We start from the raw sequence: 25,718 nt of genomic DNA, 5'->3' as shown, positions 1-25,718 counted from the left end.
CACAACATGGAGTCCAAAAAAATGTTTGGAAGCACTCTCAACCATCAAACCAGCTAAACTTACAAACAAAAACTGAATCTATTATAAAATGCACAATATAGAAAGACCCACCCTCCTCTATGGCCTCGTTCAAAAAGACATACTTGTAATCACCATCCTTACATTTCCTAGAGCAATCAATAGCTCTAAGAAAGTATGCATCAACTAAACATGTAACAATAGCATTAATGAGTGGCCGATAATGAACATCAACCCACCCATCCATGACAATGGAACAACCAATCCCAATACATGTTTGTCTCATCTCCTCCATCAATATGTTCACCTTTCAGTACGTAATCTATGTTCTCCAAAGGGAGGGTCTAACTATCATTTGCATATCTCAACATACCTTTGAAATGAGGAGACTTTGCCAAATGAAATGGGATGGCATGGACATAAAAAAATTTGACCACTGAATCATTGGCTTGCTCACATTTTTGCAAATTCATTAACCTTACCATTGTATTTTTCTAATTTGTAGTAGAAGTGACCTTCTTCTCTCTATCACAACTTTCTCCAACTGATACATTGAAATAGTCATCAATAGATTGCAACGTTTTGGATGAATGTTTCTTACTCTTAATGGTGCTAGTAAAAATTTTCCTCTCTACCCACAACCAATCTTGCCAATGTTATATCTTTACAAAGTTTAACCCCATGTCCACTATCACCCAATAAATGGTGTGCAACTCTACTACACCTTTCATGATAAAATATGACATAACCAATGATTGCTACCCCCTACATTTTACCCTTATTAATGGTAGATACGAGGCAAATTGAAGCAAGGATTTTTTGGAATTCAATGTGCCATTTGCAAAATTTTGAAGAAAGGGTGAAGGTCATGCAAAACAATCTTGCCGAGTTCCAATAGAACTTGTGTTTGGATTTTCAGAATGAGAAGAAAGGTTTATTCAATTTACTTTAACTTCGTCACAGCTCTCATTCTCATCGTCATCACTGCTATAAGAGCTCAATTTGTGGTGTTTTTGTGTACAACAAATTTAAACCAAAACATTTTAAATTAATCACGAACACTCTCTAACAAGCTTAAAAATAAATAGAAGTCAAAACAACATACCTTGAAGCAATGGCTCCAACTGAACTAATTGATGTCTTCTTTGAACCTTTCAAGTGTATGCTTCTAGCTTGTTTATAATCATTAATAAACTATCTTGAGGCCACCAAGACCACTGCTACATATATTCTTTCTTGACTGTTTCTAAGAGAGTGTTCTAGCAATACTTGTGTATCTTGGGATATCATCAATAAGAAAGATGGACTCTAGCATCAAAAATACTCATGAAATTTATCACATTGCAAGCAATCCAGATGAACAGCAGAAAACCACACATTCCACTATACATGCTAAGTAAGTTGTCTTCCTCCATTTTGTACCCTGAAGTTAATATACAGCATGAATGCTACTTTACGTTGTTATTTTATGTACCCTAGCTTGTTACGAGTTGGATTAATTTGGTCATGTTGACTTGGTGGTCAGCACCTCCTTGGGTACTCGTGACATGGCTTAACGGCCTCCCGTGAGTCAAGTTAAATCTGGTGTTTGTATCAAACGTTGATAATGTGAGCTTTTGGGGCAACGGCAAACGATTCCAACAATTAGTATCAGAGCCTTGGATCACGGGTTCGAGTCTCCCTTCAGTGGGTGTTGAAGCCTCAGTTGGTGCTGAGGGGGAGATGTCATTGATGTCAAGTCTAGCCAGGTGTTCTTTGCTGATCGACTGCAATTTCAGGTTGTTTCGGGTGGTTTATTTGGGCTATTTATGTTTGTTGCTTAACACATGGCAAGTCCTTTGTAGCTCACATATTCAACTTGTTTTATGTTGCTCAGAAGCATGTTTGTTGTGTATTTGCTCAGAAGTTTGTTTGCCGCCAGTTGTGTTGTCTTGTGTTAGCTACTCGCTTGGCATTTTTGAAGAGGCTGAAATGTAAAGGTGCCAAGTTTCATGATGGTATGTGGCGGTTGTCTTGATTCTACTCAAGCTGACTCAGGTTGTGCGACAGGGGGTTCTTATTTTTGGCTGGGTAGTGTGTTTTTAGTCAGCTCTGCGACTTTTTTTGTGTAAGGCATTTTCCTTCAGAACTTGGATTCTCTTATTTTTTAGCTGTGTTGTCAGACCTTAGTCTGGTATCTGAAACGTTTTTTTTGGAGAATTCAAAAATCATTAATCTTGTAAAAAAAACCAGTGTTCCTCAGGGACGCGTCCCCCCCCTTTTTGGGCGTGCCCCCCCGTCAGAGACGTCTCGGGGACAGGGGACGGGGACGTGACATCCCCCGCCGTCCCGCCACCGCCACCCAAACGCCACCGGGACATGGAGACGTTCCCGCGTCTCTGCATCTCCCAAGGAGACGTGGAGACGTATGGGCGTCTCCGTGGGAGATGCCCAGGCGTCTCCCGCATTCCCACGTGAATGAGGAGCGAAAAAGGCACTTTTTTAAAAACATGTGCCTTTTGGGGGGGTTAAGGGGTAACCCTAATTGGACGTGGGCCCCACCCTACCCCCCAAAACAACACAAAAGCATGTTTATTTTGGATTTCACTCTCATTTTGGAAAACTGATTTTTTTTCCAGCAACCTGAAGAGGAGGAAATACTTGAAGAAGATTGATTGAAGGGGTGAGAAAAGTGATTGCAAGCGTGATAGGAGCTAGAAGAAGCAAGAAGAAGAGCAAGAAGAAGATTCTTCTACATTTTGGAGAGATTTTTCAAGCACAAGGTTGGGTTTTTCAACTTCTTGTTTTTTTTTTTGTTTTTTTTCTGATTTTCATTGTTCTATGTCATTTTTGGTTTGTTTTTTTCCCTATTCATCTCAAGACTCAAAATAAGATTTGATGTTGAATCTTGAGGGCAAAATGATGAATCATTTTGCCCTCAAGATTCAACATCAAATCTCATTTTGAGATGAATAGGAAAAAAATTTAAAAATATATTGTTAAACTAGGCTGATTTTATTTTTATTTTTATTTTGTGAAATGCAATGTCAATTTCACAATGAGCTCCCAAGGCATGAGTGAAGATGACATGGAAATCCATTCTCATAGTGAGAATGATTCAGAATATGAACCTGAAAATGAGGGGGGTGACCATGGGGCTGATCCTGGAGCCCAATCTAGTTCTATGGCGAGTGCACCAGTTAGTACAGGTTGCCCTTCAGAGTTGTTGGCACCATATGCTAGGGGTCATTTTGATCCTAAGTCTCCTCTAAAACAGTTTGCTTCACAAATATCAATAGAAGGCACATCACATTCAAGTGGGGGAACAAGGAAGTGGAAGTGCAATATTTGTGACAAAGAATGGTTCGGTAGCATTAGTAGGGTGAATGCACACTTTCTATTTTGGAGAGGAAAAGGCATGAAACATTGTAAGTTTTTGGAGGAACCCAAAAATATACAGTACAGAATTGAGTTTAACAGGCTTTGGTGGGTTCCAGAGGACACAAATAATTTCAATGCCTACTACTTTGTCTGCTAGGGCATCACTTCACGACAACCACAATATAGAAAAAGGCATGAAACATTGTAAGTTTTTGGAGGAACCCAAAAATATACAATACAGAATTGAGTTTAACAGGCTTTGGTGGGTTCCAGATGACACAAATAATTTCAATGCCTACTACTTTGTCTGCTAGGGCATCAATTCACGACAACCACAATGTGCCACATACTTCTCATACTTCACATGCGGGAGGAATGATGTTTGGATCTCCATCCACTTCCACTTCTACTGCCGCCAGGGCTGGGAAACGTAGGTTGCAAACACCACAGAGCAACCCCATTGCTGATATGTTTAATGTGCAGCTGAGAGATGAGATAGATGAATCCATTGGCAAGTTCTTCTTTGCCAATGGCATTCCATTTCATGTTACACGGTCTCCTTATTATAGGGAGATGATGGCTATGGTGGCCAAGGGAGGACCATCTTATGTGCCACCAGGGGAGACGAAAATGAGGACCTCGATCTTGGATAAATGCTATTCCAAGATCAATATTTTGATGGAGAAGATGAAGGCATGTTGGGTGGCATCAAGGTGCAGCATAGTTATAGATGGGTGGACAAACATTAGCCATCGTCCACTCATCAACATCATGGTCACATGTGCAGAGGGCCCATACTTCCTTAGAGCAGTTGATTGTACAGGGCATCATAAAGATGCTGATTTCCAGTTTCAGGTCCTCAGGGAGGCTATTGAGGAGGTTGGGCCACAAAATGTGGTCCAAGTAGTGATAGATGCAGCCTATGTGTGTTGAGCAGCAGGGAGACTCATTGAGGCAGCCTATAGACACATTTGGTGGACCCCATGTTGTGTGCATGCCATGAACAATGCACTCAAGGACATGGGGAAGATTGATTGGATTAGAGGAGTGGTCACCGATGCGAGAGATGTGCAGATGTTTATCTGCAACCACCACACTTCACATGCACTCTTCAGGACCTTAGCGAAGAAGGAGTTCTTGAAACCAATTGACACTAGATATGCATCCTATTTCATTCTCTTGGAGAGAATGATTGAGTTGCAAGAGGCATTGCAACTCATGGTTATGACTAATGAGTGGAATAGGTGGGTTGAGGCCAAGACAGAGCAGGGGAGAAGGGTAAAGGAGATAGTGAAGAGTGATGTGTTTTGGACTGATGCGAAATACATTGTCTCCATCATTTCTCCAGTATTCCAAGTGATCAGATATGGGGATGGGGATGCACCTAACCTTGGAGAGGTGTATGAGTGCATTGACTCTATGCTTGACCAGATGAGGGTTGTTGTGTGAGTGAAGGACCCCTCTCTAGCATTCTACAATGAGCAAATCCGGCCTATCATTCAAAGTAGATGCGACAAGTTGAACACTCCTTTGCATATGGCTGCCTTTGCCTTGAATCCTAAGTGGTACAAGGCTAGACCAGGTAGAATGACATCGATTCAGGATGATGAGGTGAAGGCGGGTTTCTTTAGGTGCATAGAGAAGATGTTTGATTCCAGAGATGCCGGCACAATGCGCACTGAGTGGGGAAGATTTGCCACTCTTAGAGGTTTTTCAAATGCGGCAAAGATGGATGTAGACACTATGGCACAGGAGGACCCACTTTTGTGGTGGAATTGTCATGGCCTAAAATCTTTGACCACCACTCTAGCCATTTATCTGCTATCCCAGGTTTCCAGTTCTTCAGCTGCTGAGAGGAACTAGTCTACATATAGCTTCATCCACTCTCTTAAGAGGAACAAACTTACCTCTAAGAGAGCAGAGAAGCTTGTGGCTGTACACAGTGCTTTCGTCTCATAGACCGCAAGACACTCGTGTACAAGGAGAGTCCAGTAGCACGATGGGATGTAGAGCCAGAGGAGCCTTCACAGATTGATGAGGATGATCCTACCACTTCAGATGCAGGTCTAGTTGGTGTGAGCTTGAGGGACCTTGATCTTCAGGAGTCCAGCAGTTCCAGTGAGGAGGAGTTCGCAGATGATTAGAGGCCTCCATTAGCTACATTTTGAGTTTTGTCATTTTGTCTTTGACTCTAATCTCTTTTGTAATGCTATTGCTACACGTATTTGTATTTGGCTACTCAATGTAATGATGAATCATGTAATCATCTTTATTATTATAGACTTTGCAATGGCATCAGATATTCGTATTTTCGTTTTCCTTTTTCGATATTCATATGATAGAAATGAGAAATCTCCAATTTGACAATTTCATTTGTCAAATTTTATTTAGCATTTAGCAATTAGTATCACTAATCTAAGTAATCTTGGTATTTCCTATAGTTTCATTTGAAATCTAATTCGTATACTGTTATACATCTTTTCAAAACTAGTTTTTCAAGTACTATATGTATATATATGAGCACCACCACCCCGCCACCCCCCCCCCCCCCCACCGCCGCCGTCCCCCCACCATCCCCAAATTTAGGCCCTTGGTCTCCCCGTCCCGGAAACGCGTCCCCCCCCGTCCCCAACGCCCGTGGAACACTGAAAAATACACGTCTTTGGTATTGGGTATGCATGTTAACAAGGTAGTGAGTTGTCATTATTAAAATAAATACCCTTCTGGATTATCCAATGTGTGCGTTGATTTTTTGTATGAAGGTGGTGTTTTTCCAGTGGGGTATTATTAGTTGCTATGCCTAAGGTTTTTAGTAGCTTCTTCATGTGCTGTAGAAAATATACAATGTTTACACAAAATCATAAACATGGAGAAATACTGTTCCAGGATGAAAACGCCTGAGGAATATACTTTTGACGTTGAATTTAAAAGTTCAAGATTGTGAACACTTAGCATTTGGTAATGCCTGTGTTGTCATTAAGATGAATGGATTGATAAGATGAATTAGCATTTGGACCACAGAGAGTTTTCTTTTTAAAATATATGTATATACAGCTGGGCTATAAAATTTAAGCATCTGAGCAGTAATGAAAAGGTTGGGTATCTGTAGACTCAAGAGTATGTTGAAGACTTACTGAGTTTGTTTGGTTGTGTGACTGGAGAGATGATAAGCTTTTTGTGAGTTGCTGGGTTGTGCGATAAATTATATACGAGTCTTTTCGTTGTGCTGTTGAAAGGGTACTCAGTGCAGATATAAGTTAAGAGGAAAATCTTTTCAGTCAATTTATCAATTGTTGTGTGCAGACAAAACTTCAGCAGCACTTGATTTCCATTCAGTGAATTCAGAGAACTTTGGCTTTGATAAAAGTGAGCTGTAATTTGATATCTGTCAGAATGATAATGTGAGGGTTTTACTTATCACTGAGTAAAACAGAGAGCTTGTATGTTTATCTAATCATCCAAACTTGTACATTGTAAGATTGAGACGGTGCTCATAAAACCTGAGATATTTGCTTTGAGTTGGTGCTCATCAAGGAGTTGGTGCTCCTGTTTGTAACTGGGTCGGTGCCCACTTTGATTATAATAATCTTTGTAATACATGGTTTTTTACCCGAAAGGGTTTTCCACGAGAAATTCTGTGTCCATGTGCATTGGCTGTCTTTTGAATGTTTTATTTTAATCAGTTTTGTCTGTCAATACTGATTCACCCCCTCCCCCTCTCAGCATTGACTCTGTGTTTTCAGGTCAGACTTTATTTATTATAACCCTAACAAAATCGAGGGTCAACAATTCAAGGAGTAACTGATCAATTGATAGTAGTCTTACCATATGAATAAGAACATATGCAAAAGACAAAAGGTTTCAAAGGGGCATGAAGGGGCCCTGCTATTTACGAGCTAAAATATTTTAAATATAGAAACCTGTTAAACAACAAGAGATGTCAACATTGAGGCACCTATATGTTTAGTTTGTGTATTATATAGGTGCCTCAATGTTCATTTCTCTCAAGATTTAACAGATTTTTGTATTTTAGTTATTTCATCATTTGTGACCATAGTTTGAGGACTCTGCGAGTACTCTCCAGAACTCTCCCAAGTCCTATCTCTGGCCAAGTCCACTCTCCACTGACCCCATGGCAAGTCTTCAAGAGTTCTGGAGAGTTCTCGTCCGAGTCTTGCCCCAGGACTCTCTGAGTCCCAGACTCGGGCTCCCAAGTTCTGGGCAGTGTGGCTAGGAAGATTTTTTTTAAAAAACATTAAGTAAAATTTTCTTCACCTTTTTTTGTCCAATATTGTCTAAAACAAGTCTGAACAGCAAAATAGGAAAGGAAGGAGAAAAGAACAGGAACATTTGAGATCCAAAAAGACAATGTTGAAGAAACAATTCATCATCTTTTTTATACTTTAGCACCTTCTAGCTCGAGGCATGACAAATTGAGTTACATTAGGAGGGAAAAGAGGAAGATGTAGATTGTACCTGGTTGTTTTTCTCATTTTGACATATCATTATATGTAAACATTTATAAATTTATGATACTGTTATACTTAACACATTTGAAAGTTTGAACTATGAGTATGAATCATGAAATTTCAAATATTGAGTGATTGAAGATCATATGACGTGTAATGTTTGAATTGTGACAAATTGATAGTCAAATTAGGCTTATATGTTCTCTAAATGCATTAATTTCTTTTGTTTTTTTGTTAAACCATGGTTTGTTTCTTTGCCAAGTCCCAAGTCTCAGTTTTCAAACTTTGTTTGTGACAACACTTTTAATATGGTTTAAAGGCCCAATGATTTGTTGGTATGATATTGACAAAATTAGATATATTAACCATTAAACACAAACCTAGTGACATTTCCCAAATACACGGATAAATCGCGCACTTGAATAAATATTTCATTCTCAGCCAAAGGTTCTCGTGTATTAATTTAGATAATTTGATATATTAAGCTTAAAAAAAACATCAAAACTATAATTCCCTCTGATATTCATTTTCTTCTAATATTCATTTAACGCAATATTTGTATAGCAAAGAGATAGTAACACAAAATCAGTAGAAAATGAATATACATATATGATAAGTTTGGAATATAACATTAATTGTGATATTCATACTCATTTAAAGACTACGTCTTCCAAAGATTGAAATCCGTTCTTCCTCATTTCTTTTGACCACTTTTTTTTCAGTCTCCTACTTCTCAATACAAGCAAATGCGAAAGGAGGTGAGATTAATAGTCCATGTAATAACTTGACACATGATAGAACATAGGTCAAAATCTTGTCTTTCTATAAGTTCCATACCAATCATGAAATTGTTGAAGTATCAATGCCCTGTAATTTGTGGATTGTCAATCACCCTGCCAATCACAAAGGCAATTCATGTGTGCATCTGCTTTCCATGGGAGTGGTTGGGCTTGTAGTTGTAGTTGTGTAAACAAAAGGAACATTCATGCAATTATTGAATTCAACAACAAAGGCATATTAATTCGGAGAATTTGATATATTAAGCTTAAAATATATCATCAAAACTATAAATATTTTTCATATTCATTTAATGTAATATTCATATGGTAAAGAGCTAGTAAGAAAAAAAAAAGTAGAAAATGGATATGCATATATTATATATTTGGAATATACTTATATTCATCCTCATTTATAGATATCATCCTCCAAAGTTTTAAAATTGTAACCCTTCCCAACCCTCAACACTCTCAAATGAGCATCATCAGATCTTGTGTTGGTCCCTTCACAATGATCAGCAATGGCAGTAATGATTACATCATTTCTAGTCCAGATAGTGATATTTGATGATCTCCAGTTTTCCTCTATGGCTGCTCTTTGAGGTTCTTGTTCCCCTTCCTTGGCTATTTATACCTATTTCCTAACCACTTGTTCTTGTGGTCCCTTGTTGTTATGTATTTTTTAATTTTTGTTCTTCCCCTTGGCAGGACCTTTCTTGGTTTCTCTTCCTAGAACTTTATACTGTATACTATTGTCTCTTGACCCCCATTGACTTACTTTTGGTCATCTGTGGACATTAATACAATTTCCTTCTTCCTTCACTTTCTCAAACCAGTCGTGTGAAAGGAGATGAGATTAATGGTCCATGTAATAACTTGACATATGACACAACAACAAAGGTCAAGTCTTGTCTTTCTGTAAGTCCCATATCAATTGTGCCATTGTTAAGTGTCAAGACCTGTAATTTGTGAATCGTCAATCCCTCCTGTCAATCACAAAGGCTACTCAAATGTGCAAACACTTTCTATAGGAGTAGTTGGAATTGAAGTTGTTGTTAAGACTATATCCAATTCTTTGTCTGATGTACCTGAGACCAAGTGCAAGACCTCATTGAAGTTAGTGAACAAGATGCTAGGATGTTTCTTGGAAATAAATGCAAATATAAATAAAATAGAAAACAAGTTCGAGGGGATGACCACCAATAATGAGATAATAATACTATGAATTCAATACTAAAAATTATGGTGCATTGGAAGAGTCTTTATCTTTCTTATTTATAGGCATAACCATGCAGGGACACACCACTTCATCCTAATTACGTAGGCATATGCCACAAGTCCTTATCCTTATTACACTTAGGAATATAGATTATTAAGATCATAACAGACACCAAAGGGCACCGCGCGCAGAACATATACCAATAAAAAAAGTTAATTTAAATCCAATTTTAAAAAGCTAAAATAAAAATATTAAGTAAATACTACTCTATAATTAATTATAATTAAAAAAAATTATTTACAAGCTCTTAAGGCTGTGGGGATGTCATCCTTGCATGGCCTTTTATAAAACATGGGTAGCTAAAGGTAATGATTTTTCCTCTAATATATATAAAACCAACTCTACTTTTAATTAATCTAACCCTAACCTAAGCCTGCTGAGCTTTAATACTAAGTTGCTCAATCAGAATTTAGTAAGGGTAAGAAAAAATATGGCAGAAAAATTTTAGGGCTGGGTACATTCTGAGCACATCCATACAAAGAACATATTAAAATCATAATTAAAACATATTTGCAGCCCAAAAACAGATATTAAGTTCAGAATACCACATATCATGCATATGCTAAACAAAACTAGTATAAATATAGTCCACTAATTCAATATCAAATTGTCAATCTCAAATGTCATGAGATATTCATTGTTCAATAGGAAAATAATACAATCACTAATTGGTATCATATTTAATGCAGTCCATATTGAATGCTTGAACAATATTAAAGTAGGAAGTAGGACTATTTAAAGTAATATTAATTATTGAAGTAAAAAGGTCCCTCAACATGGGAACCTGAAAGGGCTCCTTTCTTGGCATTATGAGACTGATTTGACAGTTCACCTGAAAAAGAAAGCTTTAATGATTATTCCAGGTATTACCCTTGATGTATGATGGCAGCAAACCATCACAAATACAGCCATAATGCCATCAGATTTAACACTAGCAGGCTTCCAGCCTTCTCCACCTCATGCCATGCCACTAGTGTTGTCTAGGTTTCCAAGAAACATTGCCTATGTAATAATGTCAAGTAGTCAGGCCCAACATTATAAGAAATGAATCCAGGTTCAAGTCTGAACAAATTTGAAGATATTCTTCAATCCTTGACTCTATGGCAAATAAAAATATGGGAATATTTTTCCTCCAGAAAAAAAAAAAAAAAAAATTAATAACAATCCTCTAAAATTACTCTGCAAAGCATTCAGACAATCATAGCATACATCTTTAACCTGCAATCATTTCTTTAAGAGCTCTTTTAACATAAAAATGGCTTTATAGGTGCTTTCAGGTGCACTGAAAAAGGTAACTACCTAATACCAAGCAAGACCAGGCTTGTGTACTTGCTTCATTACCTATGCATACACATTTCAGTCGAATCAGAAATCAAATACAAACAAAAAAAACGGCTAAGTCAAGGACAACAAAAGATGTCTGTATAAAATTTGTTTGCCAGAACAAAACCATGTGTACAACAATGCTCACCGAGGTACACAGCTACAATCCCAGTTATTACATGTCAACAAAGCTTGAGCAGGCAGATGCATTACTCAGTAAAACCAGAAAAAGGAGCATTCACAAAGCCTTCAAAAACACTTGACATCATCAACACATCTCAGTCAACAGTTGGTGGGTTACAAACCTTTTGGGACCTTTGGGACAGACAAACTGTGCTTCTTCCTTCCTGAAAGATTACACTCACCTTAAAAAATTCTGCACAGTAGGAATATACTCTTTTGAGCTTTGGCATAAGCCTCTGACCCACAGTCACAATAAAATTTCAAGAGATCATCAAAGCTCAATTTTCTTCCGACTGGGCAGGTTGTTTCTGTTCAGAAGTCACACGCCTTCCTTGAACACACTCACTTTACAGCATATGGTGAGAGTGCCCTGGTGACCGAAGCTTGGAATTGTAACTGGAACCACCAGGGTACATGCAGGCACAATTCCAAACAAATATGGCTGAAAATATCGTGCCCTGTCCACATCCACAGGTAAATCGGTTCCAATTCAAATTCCATAGCGTATTGTACCTAGAATCATCTAGGTTTTTCGCACAATTTGATAACTTAGTTTTAATAAAGAGGAAAGCTTTTTTTTTTTTTGAAGGTTGAAAGGTATATTTAACCAAAATTAGCAAAACCTTTTAATTGAAGTTAAACAAAAAAACGAAAGAAGCTGCAAAAGAGTTAAAAAGTGAAAGCTTATATTTACAGTTTGATTGCACGTGAAAGAAAATAATAGTAAGGAGGGCATGGTGAGCATGCCTACATACAATGTTGCACCCACTCGCACTGGATTCTCCTTCACCAAACATTGGCCAATGATTAACAAACAAATCATCAGCCTGAGAATTAGCTTTTTATCTTTTTTTTTAAATTATGCAGAAATAGCAAGAATGCACAGGCCTCTCTTTACTACGTGAGAGATAAAGGCTGTCTACCAGCTCATTCTTTGAAAAAACAGCAATTGATCCCCATTTTCTTACAGGGCTCTCTTTACTATGCAAGAGATAAGTTGTACATGTCATATCATGTTCTACATAATGCATTTTCCTCCAGAAAAAAACTTGAACCGTACAATAAATTTATTTTTAATTAATGAGACATTCCTATTCGTGAATTGGTCCCATAGGCTTCTTATTGTATGTTAAAACATGCCCTAAATCAATTAAATAGACCATGTGTTTCAAAATTTGCATTATTAATGTTGTTCCCACTGATTGAAATTGTTTCTTATATCTTTACGTGCATGGAATTCTGAACTATCTCCACTCACAGTACTTGTAACTCAATAGTGATCGCATATTTTTGTACTTACTGGAAGTGTCTCCCAAATGGCCTCATCAGTCATGCTTTCTTCATCACTAGGCATCAAAGCTCTACACATCCTGCATAGCCAACCAGAACAATTAAATTTTTATGTAAGGATGAATAGCAAAATGAAATGTTAGTAAAGTGATAACTGTTATTCAATAGAAACCAAAGCAGTAACATTGAGTACATCCTTGAATATATCACCCTGCAACCAGAAACCTTATCTTGATATTACAGCAGAGAATTATGACAAAATTTGTATAAACGATAGCAAAATAGCACCTACACCATTGTCAAGTTTGAAAGATAAAAATAAGAGCAGTGGTCAACAGCTCCAAGTGCACAAGATATTAATAATTAAATCATAAAAATACAGGTATCTAATGTCAGATCTTTTTCCAGGGTATATTCAGATCTCTGTTTAGAAGCTTCCAGAGAGAGATTTCATTCAGAGTATGGTAACAAATGGCCACAAGAACCAAGATGAATTGAATTTTAAACATTCTGATTAATGCTATTTGCCTCAGTAAATCCACGTAGAGAAGCAACTGTGCAACCCATTAAATGGGAAATAAAGAGAGAATATGATTCTTGTTAGATTAATGTTTATTGATCCCATTTGATAAAATAAAAATGGAATCGATGTCTAAGTACCTATAGGACCCATCTACTCATGATTACTTACATTTGTTTCCTAACTTCATTTTCTCTGGTGCATAATTGCCTGCTTTATATGATAACTCAAGATTTATTATTATTTTCCTTTTATTCAAATACTAAAAATACAAATTCTGTAAATATGGAACTGGAGAATAATAGTACCTGAAATTGTCAATAAGGATAATGGCTTCAAATATTAGCAATGGAAGAAAGACAATCTTCAAATTCACTATATGTATTCCATACACTGCATGAGATAAACGGTCTGCCTTTAAGTCAAGCTACGCAATTCCACAATTCCAGTTATTCAGAAGCACTATTTGAACTGAAACTTTATATGTAACAATATAAACCTCAACATGCAGTTTGCACACTAGAAACCTGGCTATGAGTTGATAATTAATATAAACTGTCATTTACTTTTCCCAGACCAAAAACAGGTAAGAAATTTAAAGGAGTTCGGCAGGCCTACCATAATGGCTGTCAAGATATGTGCAAAGAAGCAATTCAAAAGCAATGAGAAGCGGTGAGGCCGCAACAGCATGACAAGGTGCCCACTGTCCAATTCAAAGAAGTTCAAATTTTAACATATAATTAACAACTGACAAGATCTAAACAAATCATTTCAATGTTCATCTTCAAATCAAAACTTTTACATTTTAGCATGTAACTGAAATTTTCTAAGTAAACAATTTCAATGCATTCTTATAATACCTTGATATACCTTGGCCCTGTTCATGGGGTAACCAATAATCAGAGCGTTCAAATAAAGCTACTGGAAATCTCTCCCGAATGGGTTTCTTAAGATGAATTTTGATGATACCTCAAGACTTAATCTGGGGCCGGCTGGTTTTTAAAGGCTCTTCAGGCTGATTTGTCAAATGAACAATGATGCGGAGTATGAAGCGGTGGTTCAGGTCTCTATGGTTTCAGCCCTGGGTTGTAAGAAGCTGATTGTGGATGATGATTCATCTATTGCAATTCAATGTTTGAGTAAGATGGCTTGCCAGAATTGGAAGATATGGGATTTTTTTGGAAAAAGAAGACATCATTCACAACATTTTTTAGGATAGTTACTTCACTCATTGCTTTAGAGAATGTAATCAGGTTGATAATTTTTTGGTCAATGCTGGTATGGAGCAATCACCTTTCTCAGTGCTTGTCAGTGATCATTCAAAGTCATGGTTTGGCCCAGAAAAGAATGCTTTTGATATGTGTGGACCCAAAACTAAATCCTCGTTTCATATGGTGTACATTAGCATTTGTTATTGCCTTGGTCCATGCTTATTTAGATTTTGGAGCTCACCCCTCATCATTTTGAAGTTACATGGGATTGGGTGACATTACATACTCTAGTTGGCAATGTCTTCAGCTAGTGGGTGACCACACGTTGGGAGTGTTTGTTCCATGACTTATGGATGTGCCATTTGGTTTGTTTCTTACCCTTTTTCTAGCCTGTTGGTGTGGTAGTGTTTGAGTGTGTTTTGGTCTGCAAAGTTGTATTAGTTAGGTGTTGCATTATTGAGTACTTTCGTTGGGCTTCAAATGGCAAGCAAATGCCACTCCATAAAGCCCCATGAGTTATGCATTTGGTTGCACCTCATTTTCTCTCCAAAATGGGGGAGGCAATGTCATCACCAAAGGGGAGGAAGTGGGTGCTCCACTTTCTGCTTATATCACCACCAGCTAAAGAAGAGGGCAAATTAAAGGAATTTGTAAGTAAAGGACTGCGCTGTGGCTCCCAGTGGTTTCGATGCATTTGCATCTATATGGAATCATTGAATCCTCATCAATAAATTGTTAGCAGTAAACAAGGAAGTAAAAGATTTGACAGCTTTCTGTATGGACCTCTGAATGGTGGTAAAGCATTTACTGATTTCCCACCATCATGGGACACTGGAAGTCACAAGTATTTTCACTTTGCCTCATCTTGCTGATGGTGCTCTGAAACAGGCAGTCAAGCACAAGGAAATTAACCATGGGCTAAAGCTTGAAACTTTGTCAAATTGTGGAGGCAACAAGGTTGTTGAGTTGAAGTCAGTAGTGGTGATGGTTATAGTGACTTGAAGTCGGTAGTGGTGACAGTGAGGTGTTGCGCAGAGGCTTCTAGCAGGAGCATTGGCACTGGCAGTTCAGTGCATGGAGCAGGTGGAGCAAGTGTTACCCTGGCTCCCTAGCGCAGGTTTTGATTTATTGTAGTTCTTTCTTTTGTTGACTAAGTTCTTTGAGCTTTCATGTTTTGTCAGCCAAGTTCTTAGAGTTTTTCTGTTTTCGCTTTTGTATGGTCAGTCAGCTCAATCATTTAGATTTTGTATGCAGTGTCTGTGGGCAAGAACCCCAATTGAATGCTCTCTAATATTATCAACCAAAATAATAGTTTGGCATACTATTAGCAGTAGCACTGTAAAGATTCAACCCCATGCTTTATTCAACATTCAAAAGCATACAGCTCAGACTCACAATTATTTCCTCTAAAATGTATGAAAAATAGAGAAGCATTAGAATTACATGTCGATCATGAGGAGGTGATGGCGCTGGAAGAGAAAAACGTCCTCGAGCAACAACAATATGAAATAGCCAGATAGGCAGGAATATAAACCTGCAAATGTACAAGGAACATCAGTGAGACTGGAGCTAGTACAAACATTATTTTTTCCATGCATAATCTCGCTCACATTACAATTTTGAATTTGAAGCATGCATAATCACACACATATGACAAAATTAATTTGCTTGGTATTTGCTGCAATTGTCTACCCTCAGGCTGATGCATATTCCCTTTGTGTATTGTCTCACTGAAACTTCCAAAAATTATTCAACGTGCATCTAAATATTATGAGCATGTCAAATAATAAATATAATTGAGGAAATCGCTTCTTATACAGGAAATAATTTTGTTTGAAAGAATGCAGTGGAAATGGAAACTAAAAAATGTTGAATTTAGTGATCAGATTTACAAGAATGAACAAAAAAATGATAATGCACAGTAAAAGGAAACAACACACACAACTAGAAGTGTACACAACACAAGTCTACCCTGGGAAAACCTCCCTCTTGGAGGAAAAACCCAGCATTAAGTGTCCCTGATTTGATTGATATAAATCCAGTAACAATTACAGCATTATCCTGCCTTAGGGCATAAATATAAAGACTTAGCTGATAAGGAATGGTGAACTTGTTGTCTGAATCAGAACTCAGCAGGTATATGATGATGCTCCAGTCTGAACCAGATTTGCAATCCCTTCACTAATAGTTGCAGGCCTTCTAAGATATTTGCCGACCTTTAATGGTGATGCATTGACCTTCCAAGATGATTCGCTGACCTTCAGAGGTGGTTCGCTTGCCTTCAATGAAGATTCACTAACCTCCAGAATGAGTGGGTAGATCTTGCATTATTTAGGAGCAGAGACAGCTGCATAGACTTTGCCTTAATCTTCGACTGGAAATTCGCATTACTTGCAGAACTAACTTCACATTATTGATGATAAAACGGAGTGATAAATGCATACAAATGAATCTCTATTTATATGTGGTGTGGAGACCAATTCAAGTCGGCTTTACCTTAAGTTTTGGTGCCAAGACTTAATTACAATTATAAGGCTTACACGTTACCTTATGTCTTGCCCTATTTTGGCGTCCTAATAATGATTAAGTTATATTGCAAGGGGAGCGCACCTATTTAGGGCCACAGGTTACATGAAGGGGTGTGTCCCTACGTTTGGTGAGCTTAATGCATTTGGGCCCCGCCCTGTAAGGATTCGAATGTTGCCTTAAGGCAATCCAAATCCATTTGTTTTCCTAACCTAGTTACAAAATCAACACTCCCTCTTAACTAGGGAGGAAAATAAATACATAACCAAATTCACATGGACAAACCCATGGCATGAACATTTAAAAGGTTTAGGATTAGGGCCCAGCCCTAATAGTACAATCAATATACAATTCGTGATTTGATCACACAATTACATTACAATGAACCTTTACATGATCTTCTCTAGCAATGCCTGTAGAGGATGAAGCCAATGCTTCATAACTTTATACTTTCCTGGGGACCCGCATGTAACGCCATGATCTTTCATCATGCACATCCGCAGAGGATGACAAAGACCTTTTCATATGCACACCTGCAATAATTAATACTCAAAGAGATATATAACCATACAACATAAATCATGCACAAGCGCAGAGGATACATAAGCTTCTTCACAGAGAAGAACAACCTGTCACCTTGCACACCGCAGAGGGTGAACTCACCTTACACTCCGCAGAGGGTGAGAGAAACCTGCCACCTTGCACTCCACAGAGGGTGGTCTCACCTTGCACTCCGCAGAGGGTGGACTCACCTTGCACTCTGCAGAGGTTAAGCGAGAACTACCACCTTGCACTCCGCAGAGGGTGAGAGAAACCTGCCACCTTGCACTCCACAGAGGGTGAGAGAAACCTGCCACCTTGCACTCCACAGAGGGTGAGAGAAACCTGCCACCTTGCACTCCACAGAGGGTGGACTCACCTTGCACTCTGCAGAGGGTAAGCGAGAACTACCACCTTGCACTCTACAGAGGGTGAGAGAAACCTGCCACCTTGCACTCCGCAGAGGGTGGACTCACCTTGCACTCTGCAGAGGGTGAGCGAGAACTACCACCTTGCACTCCGTAGAGGGTGGATGATACACCCAGTGTATCATGGTTAGTATCATCATAAAATAAACATTTTGCAATAATCAAGTAATACATTTAGACATATCCATTTCATTATCTGAAACACAATGATTAGAACTCAGCAAAATAAAAAAATATCAAGAAAGCATGAGGCTCCCTCTAAAACTCTATCTAACTGATAAATTCAAAATAAGGTTTTTGACCAAACCCAAATCTAACAAAATTAACAATTGTATCTTTAATGAAGGAGAAGGTTTGAAAGCTTATGTAGTCCTTCAAATTTTAGACTGATGGCAAGAGCTGAAGTGGACCTTCTTACAGTAAGCTTGTAGACCTGAAAAATTTTCCCTCTAGAGTAGCTGAAAGGATTAGATTCCAACACATTATTACTGAAATAAACAATAAGATCAGAAAATCAACAAACCAATAGATCAAAGGAGGAAATCATCTTCATGATTCTAAAGATTTGATACTTCATTTATGTTTGCATCTTCTTGCTCGCCTTGGGTTTGACAGTCCCTTGCAAAATGACCAAGCTTGTTGCATTGGAAGCATCGGATGTGGAACAAATCTCTTGGTCTCTTTTTTGAGTGAGAAGTAGAAGAGTTGAAGTCTCTATTTCTCTTGAAATCATTCTTCTTCTTCCAATGGCTACCCTCCTCCTTAGTAAATAGAACATGTTGTTCATTATAAGGGTTCTTAATTTTTCCCTTTGCAGCCAACCGGGATTCTTCTTGAATGCAATCTCCCATTAACTGATCAAATTTAGGGAGTTCAACTCTAGCACTGATTCCTTGAACAAATGGTTCCCAAGAGGGAGGAAGGCCATTTAAGGCTGTCATAGATAAGTCGTTGTCTTCAACATTCTTCCCAAGGGTGGCAAGCTGATCTCTTAGCTCAGAGATTCTCATGAAGTAATCAGCAATTGGTTCTTCTGCCTCTAATTTGATGCTAGAAAGCTGATTCCTTAGGGCAAGTATGAAGCTGGTATTGTTGACTTCATACATCTTCTCCAATGTGATGAACATTTCCCTAGCTGTTTTCTTCATGGAGATAGATGACAACAAGCGATTTTTGACTGAGTCTATTATAGTCCTTTGAGCTTGGAAGTCCTTCTTCTTCCACTCTACTTTCTCAGTTTCGCCCTCAGGTTCCTTAGCATTCTTGCCAACATATTCAGCAAGATCATTCAATGCCATCATTACCCTGACCTTCCATGAAGCATAGTTTGTAGGACCTTCCAGTCTATCTTCAGCCCTGATGTACGAAGACATGAAGACTAAACCTTCGAACAATAGGTTAGACAGACAAGTACAAATCTGACCACAACCTTTACAACTTCTATGAACCTAGAGCTCTGATACCATGTTGAATTTAGTGATCAGATTTACAAGAATGAACAAAAAAATGATAATGCACAGTAACAGGAAACAACACACGCAACTAGAAGTGTACACAACACAAGTCTACCTTGGGAAAACCTCCCTCTTGGAGGAAAAACCCAGCATTAAGTGTCCCTGATTTGATTGATGTGAATCCAGTAACAATTACAGCATTATCCTGCCTTAGGGCATAAATATAAAGACTTAGATGATAAGGAATGGTGAACTTGTTGTCTGAATCAGAACTCGGCAGGTATATGATGATGCTCCAGTCTGAACCAGATTTGCAATCCCTTCACTAATAGTTGCAGGCCTTCTAAGATATTCGCTGACCTTTAATGGTGATGCATTGACCTTCCAAGATGGTTCGCTGACCTTCAAAGGTGGTTCGCTTGCCTTCTATGAAGATTCGCTAACCTCCAGAATGAGTGAGCAGATCTTGCATTATTTAGGAGCAGAGACAGCAGCATAGACTTTGCCTTAATCTTCAACTGGAAATTCGCATTACTTGCAGAACTAAGTTCACATTATTAATGATAAAACTGAGTGATAAATGCATACAAATGAATCTCTATTTATATGTGGCGTGGAGACCAATTCAAGTCGGCTTTACCTTAAGTTTTGGTGCCAAGACTTAATTACAATTATAAGGCTTACACGTTACCTAATGTCTTGCCCTATTTTGGCGTCCTAATAATGATTAAGTTATATTGCAAGGGGAGCACACCTATTTAGGGCCACACATTACATGAAGGGGTGTGTCCCTACGTTTGGTGAGCTTAATGCATTTGGGCCCAGCCCTATAAGGATTCGGATGTTGCCTCAAGGCAATCCGAATCCATTTGTTTTCCTAACCTAGTTACAAAATCAACAAAAAACACTCCACACTATAAACACTACCTGAGAATTAATTGCCTTTGGAAGAAAGTAAGCTGTCTATTGGATGGAGGGCTCAAATATTGGCTTTTCTTTCATCACCCAAAACTATACATATCATCATACATACACACATACATACATACATACATAGCACCAATGACCCTCAACACTCCCAAATGAGTATAATCAAATCTTCTATCGGTCCCCTCAAAATGATTGTTGATAGCACCAATGACCTCACCATTTCTAGTCTAGACAATGATACTTGATGATCTCCAATTTTTGTCAATGTTTGCTCTTTAGAGTTCTCGTTCCCCCTCTTCTTGGCTATCTGTACTAGTTTCTTGACCACTTATGTGGGTGGTACCTTTTTGTTTCATATTGATTTGCTTTTGTTCTTCCCCTTTTGGGGGCCTTTGGTACTTTGGGACATTAATATAATTTCTTTTTTTCTTGTTTACTTACAAATAATTTCAAAACACATTATAAATTTGAAGCACACCAATGAACTCCAAATACCCCAATGCTCAACTTTTTAATTTCGATTGTGAACTAGAGAGATGCAGCGATCAATTGTAACTCTGATATTTAGGCATCATGGTGTGAAAGGTCTCCAAATAACACAAAAACTCAGAAGGTTGACTTCCAGGTTGCCTAGGGCACACTTGTAAAACACACTCAGGTATGGCCTAGAAAATCAAAATATAGATGAAAGGTCACGATAAATAGTAAATAAAATCTTTACTGATTTTCCAACATGAATTACTAGCTTGAAGTTGGCATCATCTCTCAACCATCCAAGCATAGTGCAGCTTACCAAAATTATGCACTATCTTCCTGTTTTCAAGCAAAGTAAGGTCAGTTCCAACAACCGGTTACAATTTGATTGTGCACAGAATAGACGGTGGAATATACAGAATAGATGGTGGAATATAACTCAATACTCTATGGGAGACCCAATTCCCTGATTTAATTCAAGTTAATAGAAATCTCCAAAAGTGGTTGTCATGTGGGTAATATTCTGGGGGTTAGGAAGGAGTAATTGCAAAAAAGGTGACCTGAGTTCAAATGGCACCAGGCTCGCTCCATTGATTATGAAACCAGGTCCAAATTGCACCGAAATTACCCCAAGGCAATTCAAAGCAAAAGAAACCCTAAAAATGTGGCCCTTTACATAGTGGTCCCCTGTATGAGAAATTCTGAAGTTCCCTCAGCAGATACTACTATCTAAATTTTGGAATCTTTGTATATTTAACTCTATATTTTGGGCCCTGCTACATGCTTTCACAACCATACATGTCAAATCATCTGATAATCATTTTATTAAAAATTTATTAAAAAAAAAAATTGTACCAAAAACAGAATGACATTTAACAAAAGTTAAAAAAGCTTTCCTAAAGTATATCTGAAGCTCCTGCAAAGTTCCAACTGCCTTCTCCAGCGTCTTCCAAAATCTGCAGTTTCTAAAATTTTCATATTTCATGGGGCAATTTTCATATTTCATGGGGCTGTAGCAATGAGCGAAGAAGCAATAGAAATGAAGAAAACCCAGGTTCAAATATGACCGGGCTTGCTCCACTGATGATGCAGCTAGTTCCAAATTGCACTAGAAATATCAGAGAATTTAAAGCAACACACACCTTCACGATGCAGCAAAGTTCCTTCAGCAAATACTGCTGTGAAAATTTTGGACTTGTTTGAATTTAACTCCATAACATTTTGACCATTCTAAATTATAAGAAAGACATTTTCAGGAAAACTGGCTCCCATTTGACAAAAGCTTTCCTAGAAGATTTCTACAGCACCAGTAAAACTCCAGCACCCTCTAAAATCATCCTTCCTAAACTGTAGTCACTCAAAGTTTCCAGGAGGAGATTCCAAATGCAGCCTCCGAAATTTTTGTATTTCATGAATCTGTAGCAATGGGATAAGTAGTCCACCACTCTCACCAGCGAATAAGATCTCCCACAGAAAGGTATTCCAAGCTTCAAGTGTGGGATACCAAAAGAAAATTAACAAATATTTCCACAAATGCTCATAAACATGCTAAAGAAGTGTAAAAAAGGGCACCCTCAATTAAGCATGAAACCCCTGGATACATGAAATACAACAAATACGAACAAAAACAATAAAATGACTTGACATTTAAGTTGAAATGCTCAAAACTGCCACTTATTCTAAACTCCTGACATCTAGTCGAAGAAGAATGCTGCTACTAAAGTTTTTTTTTGCTTCTGGGAAACATTACTTAAATAAGTATTCCATTGTCTTCCTACTTATTTTAACTTCACATCACTTTTTAGTTTTTCCAGATTAACTAACATGCAATTACTTGCGATAATAGATATTGACTAGTTCTCAAAATACCTACGAACATTTTTTTTATGAATGGGTGAGGGCCCCTTAATATACAGTGTACACACCCATGCAAAGAGTAAATGAAAGCAAACACATCCTAAAGTTGCTTCCCTATACAAAATCTGGCACGCTAATAAGATCAAAGAAAAATTGGCAACAATTCCATAAACTCGGCTCTAATTCTCTTTTGAGAACTGTTTGAGAACTGTCTAGTTCACTTTGAAAAAGAGCCGACTTTTGCCAAACCTTTTCTGAGGAACCTGTTTAAAATATTTTGTCCTCATAAACATACAGTGCTATGTGATCATAGCTAGGGAAATTTTGAGCTGCTTCTATAGGTTAACGTAGTTATTTTAGGTCATGGGTATGCGAGATACCAGTTTTGTGTATGAGACCTTATTTGTAGAAGCCAGATAGGGGATCGATTTTTAGTCTACTTTATGTATTGTTCAACGAGATGTAAATATGCTATTCCCCCTCTAGCTTTGAACGTATGCCTCCAATATGGTGCGCACACTCTCTTACCATCAGGCCAACGCAAGAGTAAGCATAGTCTTAAAGCCAATAAACTTATCCTATCCACCTATAGATTTGAACATGTATTCTTACACCGAACACGCGCTCCCTTGCCATCAGACCCCCACGGGAGTAGGCATGGTCTTAAAGCCAAATTGCTTTCAGAGTCCAAAGGACTATCGTGTAATGACAATGAGGCATTGAAAAGGGTGTGACCCAGGCTCAAAACTCCCTCGTTGCAATAACGACCTCATTACTCGAGTGCATATGTGGCGAGGTTGTCGAGTAGTAGTCACAAGATTATATTCAAGGTTTAGTGGGGGATTAGAGCTCTCAATTATTCGGTCCAAGCTTTTCCCTCGCACAAGATTTCCCAAGCTAAAATGAATACAGCTAGCTATAAGCTGCAATGAAACCATTCAAGAAAGACACTTCATTCTAAATAACTATAAGATCTGAACAATTCGAACAGGCCAATATTGAAAACTTTTTTTACAATTTAAGGCAATGGAACTAAACACGTAAAGCGGTATCAATTTTTGTCTGGAACCCAGGCCAAAATAACCCTCGTTGCAATAAGGACCTCACAACTCGAGTGAATGTGTGGCGAGGTTACGGAGTAGTAGTCACAAGGTTATAGTCAAGGTTTAGAAAGCATAAGAGCTCTCAATTATTCGGCCCAAGCTTTTCCCTCGCACAAGATTTACCAAGAAAAAATGAATTCAGCTATTATCTGCAATGAAACCATTCAAAAAAGACTCTTCTTTCTAAATAATTATAAGATCTGAACAATACGAACCAGCCAAAGGTGAAAACTTTTTTAAAATTTACGGCAATCGAACAAACTTGCAAAGCGGCATCATTTTTTTTGTCTGTAAACAAGTATTTTGTCATTTCCTCCACACTCGATTATTTTCCATGAAGCAGCTGGGAGCCAAACCTAGGACCTTCAAATAGCAGCTCTTAGCAACAGACGCCTCTCTGTCCCGGGTGTCGATTGCTCTTCCAACAATATTATATATCTACACCATGAAATCTTCTGTGAGATAAATTGAAGGGTTAAAGAAAACAACTGACCACCAGGAGCGCTTGAGGTGCTTGTCCAGCTTCAATGTCAGCAGAATTGTGAAGCACAGCAACAAACCGTGCGCAGCCACAGCTTGCGCCGATTTCAGCACTCTCGACCACGTCATGCTTTTCACAGGTACCATGTTCGAACCCGCTCCACTCCCAAATCACGGCTCTATCTCATCTCAAAACCCACCTAAAATTCCTTAAATTCCCGTGAAAATTCATGCCTGGAGACAGAAATTAATGCACCTTCTTGTTCCGACAAAAAGATGCTCGCTGCTCGCTGCTCTCGTATCTAACTCTCCGCCACTACCCCCTAGTCCTAGGCCTACATTTGCAGATAATCCATCGTCGTATTCTTCCTTCTTTATGAGCTCGATGAAATCACGCCAAATGCCCGCTTTGTCCAATCACAGCATCGGCTTTACCGCCATTATCGCCGCTAATTTAAGAAGGGCGGCAGCGCCGTTACCGTTGAGGTGAGGTGAGGTGAATTTGGTAACCTCACGCCAGCCCGCGGTTTCGCGGAAAACCCTGGTGCGGATCCTACGGTTCATGCGTGATTTCCCGCACTCGCAGTCAAAGAAGTTAGCTTGAATATTACAATCCATTATTATAATTCAACATCTTCATCTAGAAGACTGCTCCCGGTTTGAGCTGTGGAAATAACGAACATATTTTATTTTTTTTTTAAATCTTTAAAAAAATTAATTATTTACAAAGAATTTTTAGTTATGGATGTAGGAGCACCAATGGGAGGCGAAATCTTTTCGGATAAGAGTCGATCTATTTTAAATTTTTTTAAAGAGTTTTATATATTTTTAGGTTATTAAAACATGGTGTGTAGAATATATTTTTATATTATAAAAATATGTATAAATAATAGAATGTGTAGACATTTAAAAACATCTAATAAAAGAATTTATTAGTACTTGTTTTAGTGTTATAGAAGTGGATTTCTGGTAATAAAAAAATTATTTTTTATATATAATATTGTAAATAAAGTAAATATTTTAAATAAGTATATAAATTTTAATAAATTTTTAATTTTGTAATATCGAGTTAAAATGTAACATAATCCTATTAATCTATATTCTCTACCCTAATTTAATGAGAACATTAATTGTAATCATGTATCTAACATCTAACCTAATTCTAATCCTAATCTTAAATGAACTCTAATCCTAATCCTAACCTTAATCCTAATTAAACTTTAATAATTTTAATCATAATTGTGTTATAAAAAATTAGTGTAACCATTACTAAAGCTTAGCCCTAAATCAAAGTATAGTTAAACTCTAACTCTAATTAAAGCTTAACTATAAATTTAATTGAATCCTAACCCTAACCCTAATTCTAATAGCAACTCTAATTGTTATCATAAATAAATAAGCATTTTTTTAGTTTAAAAAAAAATAAATTGAAGAGCAAGTTTTTTTGTAATGTTATCTGTAATATTTAATGTTGATTTTATTCTCATTCCTCTGTTT

General features: G+C 37.8%; 1 protein-coding gene across 8 annotated transcripts in view; it reads right to left on the bottom strand.

Moving 5' to 3' along the window:
* The window catches only part of LOC131036200 (uncharacterized), a 60,419-nt gene extending 35,578 nt beyond the window's left edge, over positions 1-24,841 (bottom strand). The window contains exons 1-5 of one of the 8 annotated variants that reach the window (XM_057968035.2): positions 24,235-24,841; positions 15,873-15,963; positions 13,837-13,921; positions 13,527-13,629; positions 12,709-12,778 (exon numbers count right to left, since the gene is read on the bottom strand). In XM_057968035.2, coding sequence (XP_057824018.2) covers positions 12,709-12,778; positions 13,527-13,629; positions 13,837-13,921; positions 15,873-15,963; positions 24,235-24,368 — 483 coding nt within the window. In that variant the 5' untranslated portion in view covers positions 24,369-24,841. The other 7 variants (XM_057968036.2, XM_057968037.2, XM_057968039.2 and 4 more) reach the window with 7 other exon arrangements.
* Positions 24,842-25,718: the final 877 nt, after the last annotated feature.

This window comes from Cryptomeria japonica, chromosome 10 (assembly GCF_030272615.1).
Source record: "Cryptomeria japonica chromosome 10, Sugi_1.0, whole genome shotgun sequence".
In the NCBI taxonomy this organism is placed as follows: Eukaryota; Viridiplantae; Streptophyta; class Pinopsida; order Cupressales; family Cupressaceae; genus Cryptomeria; species Cryptomeria japonica.
Note: the sequence above shows the minus strand (reverse complement) of the source record. Positions and strands in the feature narration are given on the sequence as shown.